The sequence below is a fragment of the Panthera onca genome, chromosome F1, assembly GCF_046562875.1.
Source record: "Panthera onca isolate mPanOnc1 chromosome F1, mPanOnc1 haplotype 2, whole genome shotgun sequence".
In the NCBI taxonomy this organism is placed as follows: domain Eukaryota; kingdom Metazoa; phylum Chordata; class Mammalia; order Carnivora; family Felidae; genus Panthera; species Panthera onca.
In genome coordinates this window covers 58,444,725-58,465,087 of record NC_138355.1, presented here as the reverse complement: position 1 = coordinate 58,465,087, position 20,363 = coordinate 58,444,725, and the positions used below count along the sequence as shown (strand labels likewise).

General features: G+C 40.7%; 1 protein-coding gene across 4 annotated transcripts in view; it reads right to left on the bottom strand.

Moving 5' to 3' along the window:
- Window positions 1–11,628: 11,628 nt before the first annotated feature.
- Window positions 11,629–20,363, bottom strand: part of TGFB2 (transforming growth factor beta 2) — an 80,946-nt gene continuing 72,211 nt past the window's right edge. For 2 of the 4 annotated variants that reach the window (XM_078440754.2, XM_078440755.2), the window contains 3 exons: window positions 19,407–19,584; window positions 17,815–17,968; window positions 11,629–14,455 (listed from right to left, as the gene is read on the bottom strand). In XM_078440754.2, the coding sequence (XP_078296880.1) occupies window positions 14,297–14,455; window positions 17,815–17,968; window positions 19,407–19,584 (491 nt within the window). In that variant the 3' untranslated portion in view covers window positions 11,629–14,296. The remainder of the gene's footprint in view (window positions 14,456–17,814; window positions 17,969–19,406; window positions 19,585–20,363) is intronic. The other 2 variants (XR_013553095.2, XM_078440756.2) reach the window with 2 other exon arrangements.

The following is a 20,363-nucleotide window of genomic DNA, read 5'->3' as shown; positions in this document are numbered from 1 at the left end:
TCTGGAACATTTTTTTAAAACACTGTAAAATCCCCTTCCCGTTCTCCAAAATGATCTGATTCAGAAGGTCATGGATGCACCTAGGAATCTTCAGTTTTAAAAGTTCTCCCCTGCTGTGTACCCTGGCTTGGGACCTTAGGGCAGGTGGAGTGCTTGTCCACATGGGAGTGTAGAGTTTTGCTCTACCCAAGTGGTAGATTTTTCTTTTTCTTTTTTTTTTAAGTTTATTTATTTATCTTAAAGAGAGCAAGCAGGGGAGGGGCAGAGAGAGAGGCAGAGGGAGAATCTCAAGCAGACTCTGAACTGTCAGGATGGAGCCCAATGCAGGGCTTGAACTCACGAACCGTGAGATCATGACTTGAGCTGAAATCAAGAGTTGGATGCTTAACCGACTGAGCCACCCAGGCTCCCCAGATTTTTCAAACCGTCTTCAAAGAGGACCTGGCAACAGAATTTGGTCTGATTGGTCCAAATCTTTATTATTAGCAGAAATATCCAACCATTTTAGATTGATAAAGCCTGTTTTGTATACAGTTTATTATTCTTTGAACCTTCTCAGGAATAAAGTAGTCATTCTCCTCTGTGCTTCTGAGTTAGATTGCTATAGGTTGAATCATGTTTCTCCCAAAAATGTATGTGGGAATCCTAATTCCCAGTACCTCAGAATGTGACCTTATTTGGAGACAGGGTCTTCACAGAACTAATTAAATTAAAATGAGGCCATTAGGGCGGGCCTTAATCCAATATGACTGGTATCTTTGTTAAGAGAGGAAATTTGGACATAGACACGGGTAGAGGAAAGATGATGTGAAGAGACGGGAAAAAGATGGCTGTCTGTAAACCAAGGAGAGAGGCCTAGAATAGATCCTTCCCTAACAGCCCTCAGAAGGAACCAGTCCTGCTGACACTTTCTGATTTTGAACTTCCAGCCTCCAGAGCTGTGAGGAAATAAATTTATGTTGTTGGGCCACCCCGTTTGTGGTGTTTTGGTACAGCAGCCCTAGGAAGCGAGCACATAAACATCAGTCAATATTTGGTGGCCCAGCCTCTGTCTTCCTTCTTAATAAATGTAACATTTCTCCTGTGTAATTATGTTTTCCTAGTATAAGTAGTCTTGCTGGGAAGGTAACTCTCTTTTGCTACCCCACTGTAGAAGCCAAGGCAACCAGATTTTTCTTCTAAATCCCCATATTCTAGCAAAGGAACTGGCCAATGCCTTAAGCTCAGCAAATTGGATGCTCTCTTCTGGAACTTTCCATCTTGAGGGAGGGAAGCACAGATGGAGGGGGCCTGAGGGGGCTCAGCAGCCTCTGCAGCACTGGTGGCGGCCTCAGCAGCATCTCAGCTGGCTGTTCCTGTAGCAGGAAGGTGGTTTCTCTTTCCTGCCTCCAGTCCTTCCAGACCTTCCTTGGTCACCACTAATCCCCAAGTCTGATCTGCTTGAATCTTGTTTTTCTGAACATCATATGAAATTATCAATTGTCAATCTTTGTTATGACTTGCAAAAAAACCCAGTTTCATATGGTTCAACCTCGTAACTTTGCCAGAGTAATTTTCTACTATTTGTTGCTAAGAACCTCAATACACTTCCAATGCATTTCACACATGCATTATTATAACCCACTAATACGATTTCCAGGTGTCTGTTTTTCCAACACCATTATATTCCCAGTACCTGTAGAGTGCTTATTGCATTACAGGTATTCAATAAATGTTTCATGGTTTGGTTGTTTTTGACTTTCAGATTGTATTTTAGTTATTTGTAGATCCTGCTCTTACAGGAGACTGTGAGAGCCTTGTGGCCAGAGGTTATGAATTTATCATCTCTGAATCTCCAGCAACTCACACAGTTCCTGGTAACATAAGTTGTTGAATGAATGAACTCGGTGAAAAATATAATTTTTGAAGGAAAAAAAGGATCCATGCAAAGCACCTAGTAAATTTTTTTACTTACAGACTCCTAGTTATATCAATAACTTAAAAGTCATGCAGCTAAGTTCTTAATTTCAAAGACAAAAAGAGTAATTGTTCCTGTTATCATTGCTGTGTAACCAATCACCTTAAACTGATGGCTTAAAATGGCAATAATTATTTTTCTTACCTTTCCTGGTCCTGAGCACTGACTCAGCTCAGCTGAGTAATACTTGCCTGAGGTTCTTTGTGCAGAAAAAGTCAATGGCTGTTCCTGGAACTGTCTGAAGCCTTCTTTACTCATGTGTATGACAGTTGATGTTGACTGTCAGCTAGGATCTCAGCTGAGGCTTTTGGCTAGAACACTTAAACATGGTCTGTCCATGTGGTTTCAATTTCCCCACGGCATGGTGAGCAGTTTCCAAGAACAAGTGCCTGAAGAGAACCAGATAAAAGTTACACCCCCTTTTATGAGCAAGCCTTGTATGTCATGTAGTATCACCTCCATTACAGGCCCAAGTCCAGTCAGATCCAAGGGGACAAGACATGACCCCCACAAGGAATGAGAAGATTGTCCATATCATAATGTAAGATGGTCATGTGGGATGGGATCTATTGTGGCACCCAACCCCTCCTTCAAAACTTCCATGTCTCATGCCATAAACTTCAAGTCTAGGATTTTGTCATTTAAATAAGATCCAAATATGGATAAAGCCAAGGTGAAAATCCTTAGGTACATCACCCTGAGTACTGTTTCTCTTGATCTAAAGACCTATAAACTAAGTGTCCAATGTAAGATGGGAAGAGTGTTTTCTTTCCTCAAAGGAGATGAGAGGTTTATAAAACTAAGTAGGAAGAAGATAGGAGGCAACTTGATTAGAATGTAAAAGAAGACAAGAGGACCATGACCCCATAGCCTTCATCAGGCTTGAGGAGCATCCAAGTCCCCATTTTCCCAGACAGCCAGCCTCATCGGGTAGCCAAACATGGGACCTGAACTGTGGAAAACAATGACTGAAGGAGGTGTTTGAAAGGATGAAACTAAGGAAGCATTGGAGAGTTTTACGAATTCGGCATGAATCAAAAACAAAAACAAAAAAACAGGCAAGAGTTTCCAACCCCTCTGAAAAAGGCACAGAAGTGTGGGAAGGTCAGCCAACCACTAGAAACAGGGGAATGGGATGTGGACAATGTAAAGCATATCTTCCTGACAACGAGGAGGCCACAGCAAGTCCTCTGATATCAGGGTCACATAAAGCAAACACAGAAGGTATGGTGATGGGCCTGGGCTTGTCTGCCATGAGATCCATTCCTCATTGTCCCCCTACTCTGTCCGCCAATATGGGGAAGCTACCCCTTACAGACTGCATTTCTGTGATTCCCATCTCACGTGGCTTCCCACTGAGTTTAACTAGGGGAGATACCGGCAGGACATGGGGCGAGGGGAAGGAGGAATCTAGGAAACCTCTCCTGTCTTATTTTGCTCAAACAACATTTCCAGCAAAGGTTGGGTGTACGTCAAGACTTCATCTCCCAACAGGGAGGCTACTCTGATGCAGTCCCTGAGCTCTGGTGACACTGTTTCCTCTCTTGTCCCTCTGGCTTAGGGGTGGTGGCAGCTTCCCGCTGTTGCTCACCTTTGAGTGGAGCTACAAGTCCCCTGTGTGGTTTCTCAGCTCTTTCATCACCTGGGTAACCAGTTCTGCACACTAGATTTCTATTTCAACACCAGTGTTTTTCATTTTCCTGTTTTGGCCCTGTCTGATATAGAAGATCAGTTCTTGGACATGATCTGATGGGTTCTGATATACCCCAGGGATCAGTGAAGAGAAAAGAGTACCACAGACCAAATACGTGCCTTCCATAGGCCCCATATGCCTCCACCAGGAACCACGTGTTACTTAGGGAACAGAAAAAAAAAGATGAGTGGGCAGAACAAATCCCATACTGAGTAATTAGCCAAAAGAAACAGCTTGTAAGCTGAGGTGATAGTTATTTTTACTTGGCAGGCTTTATTGTTCCGCTACCTAAATGAAATGAGAGGCTTATAAGTTAAGGGGATTCAGGATAAAAACCTACAATTCCTTTCTTCACATCTGAATACACAGTCTTAAAACAAACATCTGCCATGTTAAAGATTTTAAATTTGCCCTCTATGCAATGGCAATGCTCTGAAGGCTTCCAAGCAGAGGCTGACATATTTGATCATTGCTTGAGAAAGATCCTCTTGCTGAACTGTGAAGAATGTTTTAGAAGGGGCAAGATAAGAGACAGACAGACCTGTTTGTCTTTTTATAACAGCATAAATTGAGGGGTCCAGAAGTGACCTTTTTTAGGGATTTGAACCATCCGGTCAAAGAGGACAATTTTATATACCCTCCAGTAAGTGTCCCTATTGATAAAGATGACAATACAATTCCTTTTCCTTCATTAGCAAGTACAGATCCCAAAACAAATTTCCTTAAAGACTCTGAGGAAAATACCATAAACACAAATCCAGAAAATAAAAAACATTAGAGCCTACTTTCCCAGACTTCTGAGCATGGGCAATGATATCACATTGCAAATGGAGCCTTTTGAATACACACAAATTGATGCAAAATTTGCTTCGAGACCCTCTGGTTGAAATAAATGTTGGAATTCTCCCTCTTGCTACCATGCAACTAGAGGGTCATTTCAGAAACTCGTCGCAGTTATTCACACTGTTTAATAATTTTTCACTGTCTCATGAAACACTTGGTAACTGACAAATGGTGAGGAAGTTCTTGTCTACATCAGAGTTTCTCAATGACAGAAATATTAACATTTGGGGGCCATATAATTCTTTATTGAGGGAGGCTATCCTGTACATCATAGGATGTTTAGTTGCGTCCTTGGCCTTTAACCACTAGACGCCAGTAGCCCTTCCTGAATTGTAACAACCCAAAGTGTCTCCAGACCTTGTCAAATATTCCAGAGGCAAGGGAGCAAAAGTGCTCCCACCTCAGAGTCCCCGGTTTAGATGGAGTCACCCATGGGATATAAATCAAGATACACACATCTGTAAGCTGCACTCATGATTTTGTAGATGATGGCATGCCTGACAAAAAAACGAATAATAGTGATGATAACTTGGTTCATTGTTTCTTTCACTGTAAGCTGTGAGCTTCTGGGGTGCACAACCAGTTACTCTTGACTTTCAAGGATTATAGTAGTGGAATGAACATCAGAAGCCCTATTTGCTGGTCCTCCATTTGCATAGAAAACATTGTTCCAGTCTTCCTTCTTTATGAAAAGCGGTTTATCAATTCTCTTGCGTGAATTTGCAGAGTTGGGTTATCTCACACAGGGTTTATATTCCAGCCTTATCTCTGTTTGGCAAATGAAAGGCTTTGCCCACTGACAAGCTCTGATGGAGAAAGCATTTTGGGAAGTAGAGGCTCTTCCTTCTCCTGTATCTATCAAATCAAGTCAAAGAGGTGACTGCGGAGTCTGCCTCTATCAGTGACGGAAACCACATCTCAGTGCTGGCCACAGGGAAGGCACAGTGTGACAGCAGATTTTAGCATCTTTCAGGTTTTCACCGAGTGAAATCCCTGCCCAAACAGAATTTAGTGAGGGCAGAGGTTACTGATTCAGCCTGTTTTGTTCACGTTTGTGAACCCAAAACCTAAAACAAAATCCGGTATGTAGGATAAGCTCAGTAATTATTTGTTGAATGAATGATAATTCCTACTCACTGGTCCCATCATAGAAAAACACAGTAGGGCAACCTATGAATCAGAAAAAAAAAATTGTTAAGCACTTTCATAGATCACCTAATCCAACACTTTTGTCTTATCGAAGAAAGAAATACTGAGAACACTCTCAGACAGTGCCTCAGTTGCAGAGTTGGGGCTGTAACACTATCCCAGGCCTTTCCTCAATTGAACAAACATTTATTAGACTTCCATGAACTAAATTGTGCACTAGGTGCTGGGAACCCAAGATAAATAAGGGCTGGTCCAAAGTAGGAAACAAAGGATTGGGACGGCTCTATTCTGAGAGAGATGCCTGGGGATGGGATGTGACCATTCCCAAAACCCCCCTGCAGCAGGACAGAGACAGAGAACAAAGAGCCACTTCTTCTGGTCACATGCAAGCAGCAGGTTGGCTTTTAAAGACTCCTAGTAAAAGATAAGAGCACCATGGGATTCCTCCTTTGAATCTTCCCCATGAAGTGAAGCCCAGTTGACCACTTTGCTGTGTATTTCTCACTACACTTGTTTGGTTGCTTTGGTATTACATACAGACATCAAACCCTTTGGCTAAATGTGAGCTCCCTGCATAGGTGCTCACTATTCCCCCCCCCCCCCAAACCACACATGCATTTCCCTTCTTGTCCCTTTCCCTGTGTCCCCTCCTTCCTTTCACTTTCACTGTGCCCTTAAGTGTTCACGGATCTCACTATTCCAGATCCCTGATGACGAGTAAATAAATAAGAATCGATCCTAGCACCTTTGAGTTAGCATTGGTCCTTGTGCCACACCACAACAAAATTGAAACACACACACACACACACACACACACACACACACGGAAAATCCTACAGGAGTAATTCCTCATTGTTGACTATCAGAGGCTGTAACAAGTAGGCATACTCAGGGGATGGCCAGACCTCCCTGGGGCTCCATGACACCTGCCATAGCAGCTTCTATTGAGTTCACCTCTGTCGGGCTCTGAATGCAGCCAGTGGTTTCTCAGAACACCAGGATATGACCAGGGGGAAGATGCCCGCACACACATGGCGATGTGAAATTCGATATTTCGCAAAATGAACCACCACCACTTGATTGAAAGTTCTCAGTTTTCTGTACTGTTTAATTTAATTTTGTTTCAAATGAAGAAATTAGCATTACACCCATATTTGAGGACTAGCCAAACTGCATGACTTCACATCGCCTTTAGAGCAGTATTGGATTACATAACTTTTTAGCTTGTTTGCTCCCAACATCCTGAGATTTGGGATTTTCTATATGGTTCAGAATGGAGATGTGGGCCTGAGAGGGTTTCCATCGCTGGGGCTGGCCAGACCTTCATGATGTCACCTGAGTAACACATCTGTGTTCTTTCAGTTGGGTTGGCATGTGTAGGAGAGAAAATCCTACTTTGGGGGAAAAGCCGGAGAGATTATATTGGGCCTTTTTCTTTACCACTAATTTCTTGCCTTGCTCTTTAATTATGTCTGTTCTCACAGGCTGATTTCCCTAGTTTTGATCACACAGTACAGAGCCTCCCTCAGTACGTTCTGTTCCTTTCACTAGGTCTCTGACCAATTACAGGAACATGCTCCTCTCTTCTCCAAACAGCCATTACTGGTTGAAATCAAGAAATCAACTCAAAGTATTTCAGGGAAATTAAGACACAATCGGGAAAAAACCTGAAGCGATTCCTTCATTTTTTTAAAAATGCCATTAAAAAGGCATTCTTTTTATAATTTCAGGTAATAACTTTAATAAGTTATTCATATCTATTGATATAATTATCAAATATGTATATTAACAATTTCTGCAATCTCATGGGATCTCGTTGGATATTTCAAAAGAGATCTAAAAATAACATTTCCTTCATTATCTCTGACCTGGAATATTATAAACCAGGATCTTATTTTCCTTTGTTCAGCACAAAAAACGTGGTTGCAGAGTCACGGGGAGGGCAGAAAATAGAGCAACTGATTTAAAATGATTTAAAACCAATTTTTAGCAGATTAACAATAAAGAGATGAAACCCAGTTTTCGCTAGAATTACAAGGTAATAGTCTTTGATAGAAACAAAAGTATGTGTCAGCTTAAAGCCCAGAGGCAGGTTTGCAGTAAAGCTCTTAAAATTCACAATGTCCTGGCTTTTCATTTTTATAGGCCCTTTCTAAGGCTCTGAATCAAATTTTGTATTTGTAATTTCTATTCCTTAAAAAAATGACAAAAAACACAACTCCTCCCTTATGTAAGTTTCCGGAATATAAAGCCTAGATGCACCCATCTAAGGCCTATAAGCCAAGGAAGCTCCAATACACCTTATTTACAGATAGAAAAGCCATGTCTTCTCAAGACCAGTAACTCAAATGAGCACAATGGGTGTTTTGACTTTTTTCCCCCCTTAGACACAGCAGTAAAAGTTCTCACAGGTATACAGATGAAGATTTCTATGGACTGAAAACAATACAATATTTCAATGACTCTAGAAGTAGGTTATACTGTCCCTCTTAGTAGCTTTGCTGCTATGTAACCATCCATTTTATCAAGAGTCTTGTCAGTGGGGCTTGTATGATATTTGTATTTTCATTACCACATTAGTCAATCGGTGCCAAGTGTTAGGTTGAACCCTAAAGAATTGCCAATATACAACAAATCATGACCTGCAAAATTAGTTTCATAGGGTTTGGCTTAATGGTGTTCAACCATATGTTAATTACAAAAGCAAAAGCTGGCAATATAGCTTATGGGAGTAGTTTAGTCTTTGTTTCTAAAGAGAGTTGCTTCCAAATTCTACACTAGAGCTGTTTAATAGAAATAGAACTTCCAGTTTCTGGTTCTGCATGTAAAGAACTTGGAAGTGGCCACTTCATCTTAACAACTGGTACAAACATGAACAGTCTGAAAAATCAGGAAGTCTTTTTGGATCCATAAAAGAGGAGAAAACTGCTGCCTCTAGAATTGGAGAAACAGAGAGGCAGATACAGGCATCACTGCTTACAGGGCTAGAGACTCACGGAGTGTCTGGGTAGCTCACTAGGTTAAGTGTCCAACTTTGGCTCAGGTCATGATCTTGCAGTTCACGGGTTCAAGGCCTGCGTTGGGCTGCGTGCTGACATTTCAGAGCCTGGGGCCTCCTTTGGATTTTGTGCCTCCCTCTCACTCTCTCTCTCTCTCTGCCCCTCCCCTGCTCTCTTTCTCTCTCTCTCTCAAAAATAAAACATTAAAAATAAAAATAAAAATAAAAATAAAATAAATAAAATAAAATAAAAAGACCAGAGATTCACAAGCAGGAACCAGTGCAGGAAACATTGCCAGGGTAGGAAAAACTGAACCATAATGGATGAATTGCAGAAGATTCAGTGCAAACAACTCTGAGGGATAAAAACTCTGGAGGGACACAGTCACACGGGGGACCCCACAATATTGTAAGATTTACCTCCAGGAGCTCTACCACAGGAGAACAATTCCATAGTACATCCAGCATGGAGAGCAGAAAAGTAGCTACTTTGAAATATACCCAAGCACTCTGTTCTTGACATGGCCCACCCTTGAGGGCAACTAATTAACCAAAGGTTAACTAGCTGGAGTATCAGAACTTAATGGACCTAGAAAAGGGAAAAAGCAGCTCAAGCCCACTCTAGCCATCATGTGCCACCTAACGGTGGTGGAGAAAAAAACTGGGAAACTCTTGTGAAGTTCACAGTCCAGAGGCAGAGGTTCCATAAAAGACTGAAACCTCACCAATAGACTACAGAATGCTTCCCCTGCTGACTCAACACTAAGCTAGTAAGACCTGTTTATAGCAGTTTCTTTTCCCCAATGTCGTGTATACCTAGCAAGAAAAAATTACAAGGCATACTAAAAGGCAAAAACATAATTTGAAGAGCCAGAGAAAGCATCAGAATGAGACATGGCAAGGATGTTGCAATTATCAAATTGGGAATTTAAAACAATTTCGACTAATGTGTTAAGGGCTCTAAAGGATAAAGTAGACATGCAAGAACAGAGAGATGGATAGATGGACAATGTAAGCGGAGAGAGGGAAATCCTAACAAAAGGGAATGCTAGAGAAATAGAACACGGGGTACAAATGTCAGCCACGTATGTAATTTTAAGTTTTATGGTAATTGTATTAAAAAAGTAGAAAGAAACGGGTGAAATTAATTTTAATAATATACTTTATTTAATCCCATATAGCCAAAATAGTATTACTTAGACATGTAATCAGTATCAAAAATTAATGAAACATTTTACATTCTTTTTTTGTACTGTCTTCGAAATATGATGTGTGTATTTACACTTTGTTATATCTCAGTTCAGATTAGACATATTTCAACTGCTCAAAAGCCACATATGCCTAGTAGCTAGTGTATTGAAATTCTAGACCCTTCCCTTACAAACTGGGGGATCCTGGACACATGATTTAACCATTCTGCATCTGCTCACTTCCCTGTAAAATGGAGTTGTATATATTTAAAAAAACCTACATCATAAGGTAATATGTGAGGTTAAACAGGTTAACAGAGAACAGTACCTGGTAGGTGCTCAGCAAACTGCAATTATAGTATCATCATCTTAGGAAATGGGTCATTCAACTAGCCATTTTGTCTCTTTCACTTTGAATTTTAGTTGGTAGACATAAGCAAAGACTTACACGAACATTTCCCCCGCTATTTTTAACAATGTCTGGTCAGACATGTAACCAAAAGTTTAACAAATAGAATCACAGAATATTCTCAGAAATAACTGATGGTTTGATCCATTTATGAGATTAGAGTCTAGAGGGCTTACACATTCACTCTCAAGGTGGGGAAATATAGGCCCAGGTTACAGTCTGAATATAAAAAGCTCTTTACAGTGGAATTGCTAAGAAGCCAAAGACAGAACAACTTGAGAAATATTATCAAGACTACCATTTACTGATCAGCAACTACAGGCCAAACACCAAAGGAAATTCTTTTCATGCGTAGATTCACTTAACAACAAGGAAGCAAAAACAAACTGTGCAAAACCTGTAAAGCAGGCAGTCTCATCCTCATTTTAAGATTAAAGAAACAAGGCTCAGAGTGGTTGACAAGCTTGGCGAAGTTGATATGGCCATTAAGTGATTCTCTTCTTTACCTCGACACCCTCTTTTTCTTACTCATCACATGAAGGTGATGTGGGCTGGGGGGGATAGGCCTGGTACTGGCCACTCTGCAGAGAAGTGTGAAATAATTGTGCTCAAGTGAAACACTTCCTTTATCAAGGAGTTGAGTATGAAAGATGAAACACAGAGGATCACAGAAAAGGGACTATTCTCTATTCTACCTAAACACTTGCATTGATGGTTTGTTTCCATGTGAGGTTTAGACAATGGGCACAAACTGGTTTTTTCATGAGATAAAGCAAGACAACCAGATTGAGCCCCGACTGCTTTTCTATTTGTTCCATTTATTAAGAGACTGGCAACTCACTTGCAAAGTCTGGTCTTATAGGCAACAGCCAAAGCACTTTTCGGGAACCAGGGTTTTTTGGTGCAGTGGTCTGGGTGAAACAGAGGAGTAGTTGCTCCCAACACCCATCCCAAAGAGCACGTGGCTCTTGTTGTATCTGGCTGGCTCCGCAACTATCCAAGTTATGGGGCTACAGGGGATACTGTCTAGACCGGTTCTTTTGGCCCTGGGGTTGGCAGAACATGGAACCAGAAAGCCGAGGCATGGCTCAAACATCTCTCTGCATTTTTTCTGGTAGACAGTCAAGCTGGATGGAAACTAAATCTCAAACAATGACCAAATAGCAATAAACAAGAGAATAAAAAGACTGCACAGGGCTTTCTTTAGTCCTTGGTACATATGCCCTGGCTCATGGGCTATAAACCATGACATTTCTGAAGTGAATATCCTTGAGAATAAGAGCACAGTCTTAAAGATGTATGACTTTCCCAGCTTGAGATGATTCTCATTGCAGGAGAGGTGTTCTCTAGTCTCAATGATAACACCATGATAGGAAAAACACATCAACATAGAATTGAAATAATTTATTTACCACTAGAGCACCACAAAACAGACATACATCATGTTAAAATACAGCATAATCAGTCATCAAAATACAAAACAGCTAATCTTATAGTCCATTTCTTTTTAAACCATGCCAACCAGAAAACTGTACTGCTGCTTAACATATAAAAACTGCAGCCCCACCCCACCCGTATACTAACATCTTCCCCTTCCCTCCCGCATCCCTCCCTGCCCGTGGCAATATTTACTTATGGGAAGTAAAGACCTTACAGAACCCCCAAACTTAAAAAAAAAAAAGATTCAAGAGATCTTAAAATAGAGCATTTAAAATATTATCAGTGCATTCATGAGGAAAGACAAAATAATACAAAACAAACGTCATTCTATCTGAGAGGAAAACACCTGCAGAAATAAAAGTGATTTACATAGAATTCATCGAAAATGGAAGGAAAAAAAATCAACACACTCATTTCTGGGATTGGGTTACACCCAACACAAAGACTGTTCACCAGTAGGGCGTCCCCCCTCTCGCTTTTCCAGTTTTCAAATTTGCGAATCCAATTTGTCATTTAATTAACGGCCAGGAAAAGTCAAACATCTAGAAGTACAGGTTATCAGACAATTTCACTTGGATTCGCACCTCGCCATCCTGCCCTTTAGGTGACGCTGCAAATATTCCATTGTTTTACCTGTTAACTTTTATCTTACAGTTGAATAAGGGACAATTGGCAAACTGTCAACTCCTACAAACCCTGGCGGAAGGGTACCTTCCCTGCAACGATGTGGCAAATCATTCATTTATTCAAGCAAGGTAAATTCTCGCCTCAGATCTAGAGAAGTCTCATTCAGAGAAAAAAATCACTTTTTGATCATGGGAGGATTTGGCTTGTACCTTTACAACCCTCAAAGAACACACATGAAAACCTTAACTTCCGTGAAATAAACTGAGTGACTTAGGCTGACCAGGGCGTTTTTTTTTTTTTTTTCTCCCTTAAAAAAGAAATCAAGAAATATGTAAATCTTTCCATTTCCCCCCTGAACACTAAAAACCTGATTAAAGGAAAAGATGTTTCCTATGAACTGTCTGATCTCTACTAACAATAGAATTCGGTGAGCATACTGTTTAAGCCAAGTTGCAGAAACCTTTCTTAACTCAGCCACAAAGATTCCGGGTTACAGTCAGATCCTTAGGCCTCTGCTAAAACTAAAATATTTCAGCTCAATTATGTATACATCTATAATATTCCCCAATTTTCCTAAAATAGAAGATTGTTAACATCTGAACTGATTAGTAAGGATGCTTAGAAGATGGAGGAAGACTACTGAACTTGAATCTGTCCTTTTTATAAAAGAAAATCTACAGGACAAGTGGACTCAGGTAGCTTATGTCATAATAATGGACAATGCACAAAGCACAGTGGAGGAAACACTATAAAACACATATTTGTAGTGCAAGTCAAACTATAGGGGCTTTACTCGAAAGTACTGGCCAGCTAAAGGAAACACACAGTTCTGAGCGATCATTAAAAATAGAGCCCCAATTTAAGTCCAATCTAAATCATAGTTGACATTATTACAGAACATTAAAAATATGGTAAAAATTTACACATTGCATGTAAAGTAGTTAACGTTTTGATTTAATAGTTTGCAAAGGAGATCTGCAGATGTGTTTCCAATTATACTGGCTTCTATACCCATCTATTATAATAATATAGGTACGGTTACATATATCTGAAACGAAGGAAAAAACCAATGGCATAGCTATACGGCAATACTTTCAGGTCTGAAGTTTGACCAGTACGTATCAAAAACATTTCAACATTTCACTGGTTTAACTAAACTGACAAAGAACCATTTACAATTAAAAAGAAAAAAAAAATCTTCCAGACTTATTCTGACTGAAAGTTCCTTTATTAACAGGCTTTTCAGTTTTGAACCTTACAAGAAGCTTCCTTAGGCAGTTGGTACATAGCATGTGTTTTCAGGGTCTTTATCTTAATGCAGGCTGGCTTGGTCATATAATAACTCGCTTGGGTTTTCATCCCGTGAATATGACCCCTTTTTTTCTGGCTCGTTTGAGTTCAAGTTCCTTAAGCCATCCATGAGTTTCTGGCAAAGTATTTGGTCTCCACTTTATACACCTGTTTTATTTTCCAAGGGCAATGAAATGTTCGTTATATAGTAACACACAATAAATAACTCACCGTTAACTCTAAAGGTAAGAACGGGAAGGGTCCCTATTGCATAGCAATACAGAAAAATCAAGTGAGGCATGGGATAGGAAAAGTATGTACAGCAATTCCACTTAATGGGATTTTCCTGTTTGTTTGGTTGTTCCTTTCACATAATTAACACTAACAAATTCTTCCAGTGTTTATTTTTGTCTTAAAAAAAAAAAAGGTTTTGCTTCTTGTCTCTCTCGCTTACAGAGTAGATGAAATGTAGAATAAAGCCTTCAATTTTTTGTTTTGTTTTGTTTCAGATGCCATTTTTAACAAACACAACCACAAACTTCCAACGTGTTTGAACTAGTACCGCTTTTTTCAAAATGTTTTTAACACTGTTGAAGCAAGGCTCTCTTACGTTTTCTTGTTACAAACATTGTCATTGTTCTTGTCGTCCTCCTCATCATCACCACCATGTGATTATCGTCCTGCCACTTCTCCAAGAATCTTAGCTGCATTTGCAAGACTTTACAATCATATTTGAAAGCTGTTCAATCTTGGGTGTTTTGCCGATATAGTAGAGAATGGTTAGCGGTTCTAAATCCTGGGACACACAGCAAGGAGAAGCAGATGCTTCTGGGTTTATGGTGTTATATAAGCTGAGAACCTGAAAGGACACAGGAGAAGGAAGAAAACGTAGGAAAAGACCAAAAAAAAATGGGGTGGCAATTACTTTAAAAAGTACCATTCCATACTGTTATCTTATCAGTCACAGTACTCAGTAGACAATTTAAATTATTTTTGGTCAATTTCCTTCTCTTAACCCCCAATTATGGTCAACTTGATATGTGTTCCTAGTAATCACTGAATTCATCATTTTCCTACAGAATCCTTTTCTCATACATCGTAAACAGATGATTTTGTAGAAGCTCAGATTGCACAAAATCATTCATTCAACAGATTTTACAGTTTCCCCAATAATCCTTCACTTCGATCTCTACTTTGCTGCACATACTTACCTGGCCGTCGAAAAAGCTGATCCTCTCAGTATCTGTTCTTGCGTCTACACTTCTTTGTAACCTAGTGTATATTTCCAATTCCCACCTAGATTAGAGTTCCCTTGTGGTCAGAGATTCTCTGGACTTTGTTGTGACCTGATGGCCCTAGTAAGTCTTCTCTGGATGAAAGGAGACTCCTGCACTCGGTGAAGAAGTGAATATACGGAGAAGTAGAAGGATCACAGCTTTCATTAAAACTACCACCAAAGCTCTCGTCTACCCTTAGCCATAGAAAAAGACACCTGTCTGCAGTGTGAAACCTCTCTGTGCTGTGTCTTCTCAGGCCAATTTAGTATCACCTACATTTTCATTTAAAAGAGAAAAAGATGCAAGTCTTTTCACTTATCATTGCTTCATAAATACGATTGAGAGTTCAGCAGTTAAGAGTTAATCAAGAATGATATTAAAAGAAATCTGTATTTTTATGCATTCACTTTCTTACGTTTTGCTTCGAACAACAATGATAATCAACCCTCCATTTAGATTTCACGTGGCAAATGGTAGTGCCTAAGTTGGAGGGCGGATAGCCAGCCCTAAAATGGAATGAAGAGAAAGTTCTAGAGTTGGTTCTATGCCCCTAACTCCATTTTATATCAAAGGAGTATGTGACTTTTACCAGTGGAAGTATGTAGGTTCCCCAGTGATGATAAAGAGACATTTCCAAGGATTCCATTAATGTGTTAGGCAAACAGCAAGTGACCTTTTCCTCGACATTCACGGCCATTTTTTCAGCCTAAGACAGAAGGTCTGTTCAGTGCAGCAACACTGACTACTTTATTAAACTACCTCTGGCTCCCTGGGTAACTGTCCAAACCACATATTTGTGACCATGACAGTTATTCTTCCTCTCTCCTTGAAAAACAAGCATGGTCTCAGCCTTCACACACTCCCTCTGTGTATCAGGGAGGGGAATTATGTTTCTACTTGGCAATTGGGCCTTGCCCACATTACAGCTACTGTGGCCACAGCCCAGTTGAAGCAGGCTGGCCAGAGAGCTCAGACAAAGGGACAGACATGAGCAAGCTTTCCTCACATGGCCAAGCACATGGTCAGCCTGGAGTGCCAAAATCTACAGGGGAGTTGGGAAAACAGCTGAAGGAAGGAGAGTCCTATTTGTCAATTTAAAGTCGAGCATATGTAGGCATTTATAAATAAATAGACTTCATGTTCTGCTAGCACATGATTTTTCATATGCATTAAAGAGAAATTTTATAATGCAGATGGTCTAAAATAATTGATAACCCCAAAACTCGTGAATTCAGCTGAATGCATTATGTGATCCTTCTGGCAGCAGATTCATTTTCCTACCCTGCAGTGAAGGCAATTTTTCTAATGCCTCTTTAATAAGGAGATTTACAGAGGCATAACCCCAATGTGTAGCCACATTTCAGGAATTAAACTCAGTAAGACAGAGCAAACGGAGGCCTGGTTATAAAGCCAGGAAGCCTGCCTTCCAAATGCCTTCCAAGTTTTGGTTTGTCACCAACTGTTTGATCCGGGGCAAGTAATCTACACAATCCGGACCCGGATTTCTTTAGAAAAATGAGATGTTTGGACAAGATAACTTTCCATCTCTAAAACCCTACATTATGAGGTACCAGGAAAAAACACTTGGCTTGGACAGGCATCACTACACAGAAAATGTCTTTGCTGATCTGGGCTACTAACCCATGACATCCAATCTAGGACTTGCTCTCTGAATTAGCCTTCTACCCTCACTGAAGTAACTTGACAGAATATTTAGATTCTTGTTCACTTTGGGTTATAAAGACTTGGAGATCCTAATTTTCAAATCATTTTCACTTATTTCATCATCTTGCTCTTTACATCTATTCTTGAGTTTGGCATTGTTATTTTAAAGATCATTTTTAACATAAACATTCCTTGTTACTGATAAGAAATTGAGGCTTAGAGAAGTTAAATGACTTTTTAATCTTTATTTTTTTTAATATAATTTATTGTCAAGTTAGCTAACATATAGTGAATACAGTGTGCTCTTGGCTTCGGGAGTAGATTCCCATGATTCATCGCTTATATACAATACCCAGTGTTCATCCCAACAAGTGCCCTCCTCAATGCCCATCACCCATTTTCCCTTTGCCCTTGCTGCCCCCATCAACCCTCAGTTTGTTCTCCGTATTTAAGAGCCTCTTATGGTTTGCCTCCCTCTCTGTTTGTAACTATTTTTGTCCCTTCCCTTCTTCATGGTCTTCTGTTAAGTTTCTCAAGTTCCACATATGAGTGAAAACATACGCTATCTGTCTTTCTCTGACTGACTTATTTCACTTAGCATAATACCCTCCAGTTCCATCCACGTTGTTGCTGCAAATGGCAAGATTTCATTCTTTTTCATTGCCAAGTTTTATTCCATCCATTGTGTGTGTGTACACACACACACACACACAGACACACACACACCACATCTTCTTTATTCATTCATCAGTTGATGGACATTTGGGCTCTTTCCATAATTTGGCTATATAAATCACTTTTTAATTGCCATACGCTGGTGAGTCACGATGCCATGCCATCAGCTGAGGTCCTCAAAGTTTTCTTTACTATGACAGTCCCTGATGTAGGTGACAACAGGTCCTCGTTTAGATGGGGACCTGGGTCCCTTCACATCCTAGCTGTATATGTGACACTAAGTGACATATTGATTTTTTATAGCTACCAATCACTTACAGCTGTTGAGAATATAAGATAAAAAGAAAGCAATTAAACAACACTGTCTTCGGGTTGCCTATAATCTCATCGGGGAGGCAAAACCTACTCTTCAAACTGGTCATTGTTACTTCTGATTTCACCTGCAGCCGACATTCTTCCCCATCACTCACAAGGATTTCTCCAGCACCCATTCAAGTGTGTTGAGGAGTGGGCACCAGGCTAATTAGAATTCACTGGACATACTCTCAGCAGGTACACATTAGCAACCCAAGAACAGAAGAGACACAAGCCAAATACTTACCCTACTGTGCTGAGTGTCTGAACTCCATAAATATGGGCAAGCTCCAGCACAGAAGTTGGCATTGTACCCTTTAGGTTCATGAATCCATTTCCACCCAAGATCCCTCTTGAAATCAATATAAAGTGGACGTAGGCAGCAATTATCCTGCACATTTCTGTTAGGAGAAAGAGCGGTGGAGATTTTAAAGCTGATTTCCCCCACCCCTCATTCCAAGTCAGAAAAATGACTCATTCACTCATTCAAATGGCATCCAATGGGCACATTTCATGGGCCAGGTTTGAATGGTTTTATAGTAATCTCGAACGACTTCCACGATGGAGTGTTACGATGATTTGCTGGACTACTTTCCCTTGTGAATTCTATACCCTGAGTCTTTTGGCCATACCCTTCAATGTCAAACCTTTCCCTAGAATGACTATATATACGCAGAGAGGTGGCTGGAAGAGATCAGTTTTGCCAACCAGCCTTGATTGTCCTTTCAAATATAAAATGAATCAAGTATGACAGCTATTTTCAAAGAACCACCTAAGACATTTTCCTTTGAGAATGAATCCTTCATTTTATCTCATGTCTCTTGATCCAGGAAGGAAACAGAGATCAAAAAACGTGGAGCCTTGCTTAGTGCAACCATCGACTGTAGCGAGCAAAAAAAGCCATTTTACTCATGAACTCTTGGAGCAGTTCTCATCAGTGAGAACCCCTCACTGCCCACCCTCCCCCCGCCCCAGCTCGCAAAATAAAAAGAGAAACTTCCTCTTATGAGGCTTGATAAGAAACCACAGGAGAACACTAGCACTCTCTCCACCATGAACTCTTATAAGAATGGGAAATAGATTTGAGTTGTCTTTAGTCCCTCATATTCTGTAGCTAACGACACAATAAATAGCATTCTGCTTCTATTTCTCTCATATCTGTTACTATGACAAAAGGTATGACCATGGGCACTCTACTGTTGGGGGTGGGGGAGGGGAGCGTTTTCCAATACAGATAGTGAGTCTTTCCAATTAAGGACCCATCACCATACCCCTCAAGTAAACTTATATTTGCTTTGGGGAGCAAAGAGCTCAATTTCTTCTTCAGCCCCCAGGTGCTTCCGAGAGATCTGGGAAACAACTTCAGGAGCTAATTTTCTGACTTCACCCTTGGTTCATTGCAAAAAGCCGATGACTACAACACAGAAAAACTGTTTTGTTTTTTTTTGTTTTTTGTTTTTTTTTTATTTATTTTTGGGACAGAGAGAGACAGAGCATGAACGGGGGAGGGGCAGAGAGAGAGGGAGACACAGAATCGGAAACAGGCTCCAGGCTCCGAGCCGTCAGCCCAGAGCCCGATGCGGGGCTCGAACTCACGGACCGTGAGATCGTGACCTGGCTGAAGTCGGACGCTTAACCGACTGCGCCACCCAGGCGCCCCAGAAAAACTGTTTTAAGCCTCTGGGAAGAATGACCTTGGGAGATATGATGGCTATACTGTACTGTATGTACCTGGCCTCAAGCAATAAGCGCAGTTTTTAGGTCAATTGGTAAGAAAGGGTAAAGGCAGTACAAGAGTTAACAGACATAATTACTTCGTCTTATTTTTATTTCCTTTACCTAAAACAATAGGCTGCATCCAAAGCACGCTTCTTCCGCCGGTTGGACTGTTGTGACTCAAGTCTGTAGGAGGGCAACAACATTAGCAGGAGGTGTGGGGTCTTTCCACTGTTTTTTTTCCTAGTGGACTTTATAGTTTTCTGATCACCACTGGTATATGTGGAGGTGCCATCAATACCTTGAAAAAATGCATTTGGGTAACAAACATTTAGCTTTACCTTCATCAAATATAACCAGCCTTTTTTTTTTTTTCCTCTGTATACTGTCACAAATAGCAGTGATGACCACAACAGCATCATCACCTGGCTACAGTCATTCCCCACGTAAATAGGACATAAGAAGACAATTGGAGGTGACAAGGAACACTTCTAACTGCAGCTGCTCTCGTCAGGAGGCAGCTCGGTGTCCAAGTCAGGGCTTGTTGGTTATGAGGATCACTACAGAAGAGGCCTTTGACCATAGTCCAAGGGCAACCTAGGTCGTTTATTTTAGTCAACCCTCAGTTGAGGCCACGTTCAGTCCCTCAGCGACTGAAAAGAACATGCCTTGTCACCCACCAGTCCACTCTCTTCCTAAGACTACTAAACTCAGAAGATTTCTCTAATGAACATAACCCGAGACTTACACTAAATTGCAGTGAATTAGGTTCAAGTGAAACAGAAGTCACCCTTACCTAATGCTATTTTGGGAAGCGGCGAAGAAAGGGCTTTTTCATTTATTTTATGGCATCCTCAACACTTTCCTGATTCCATCTGAGATTTAGAAACTCGAGCTCCCCAAAGCATGCTCAAGAGACTGCCAGTTTAAGCATTTAATCTCCACACTCTAGAGAATCATGGCTAGGTTAGAGACTGAAATAAATCTCTAGACTTCTGGGAGTGTTTTTCCATGAGTAAGGGCCACTGTAGCCTTCTGCATGAGGATGAAGGTCTCAGGTGGTGGTGGTTGGGAAGGGAA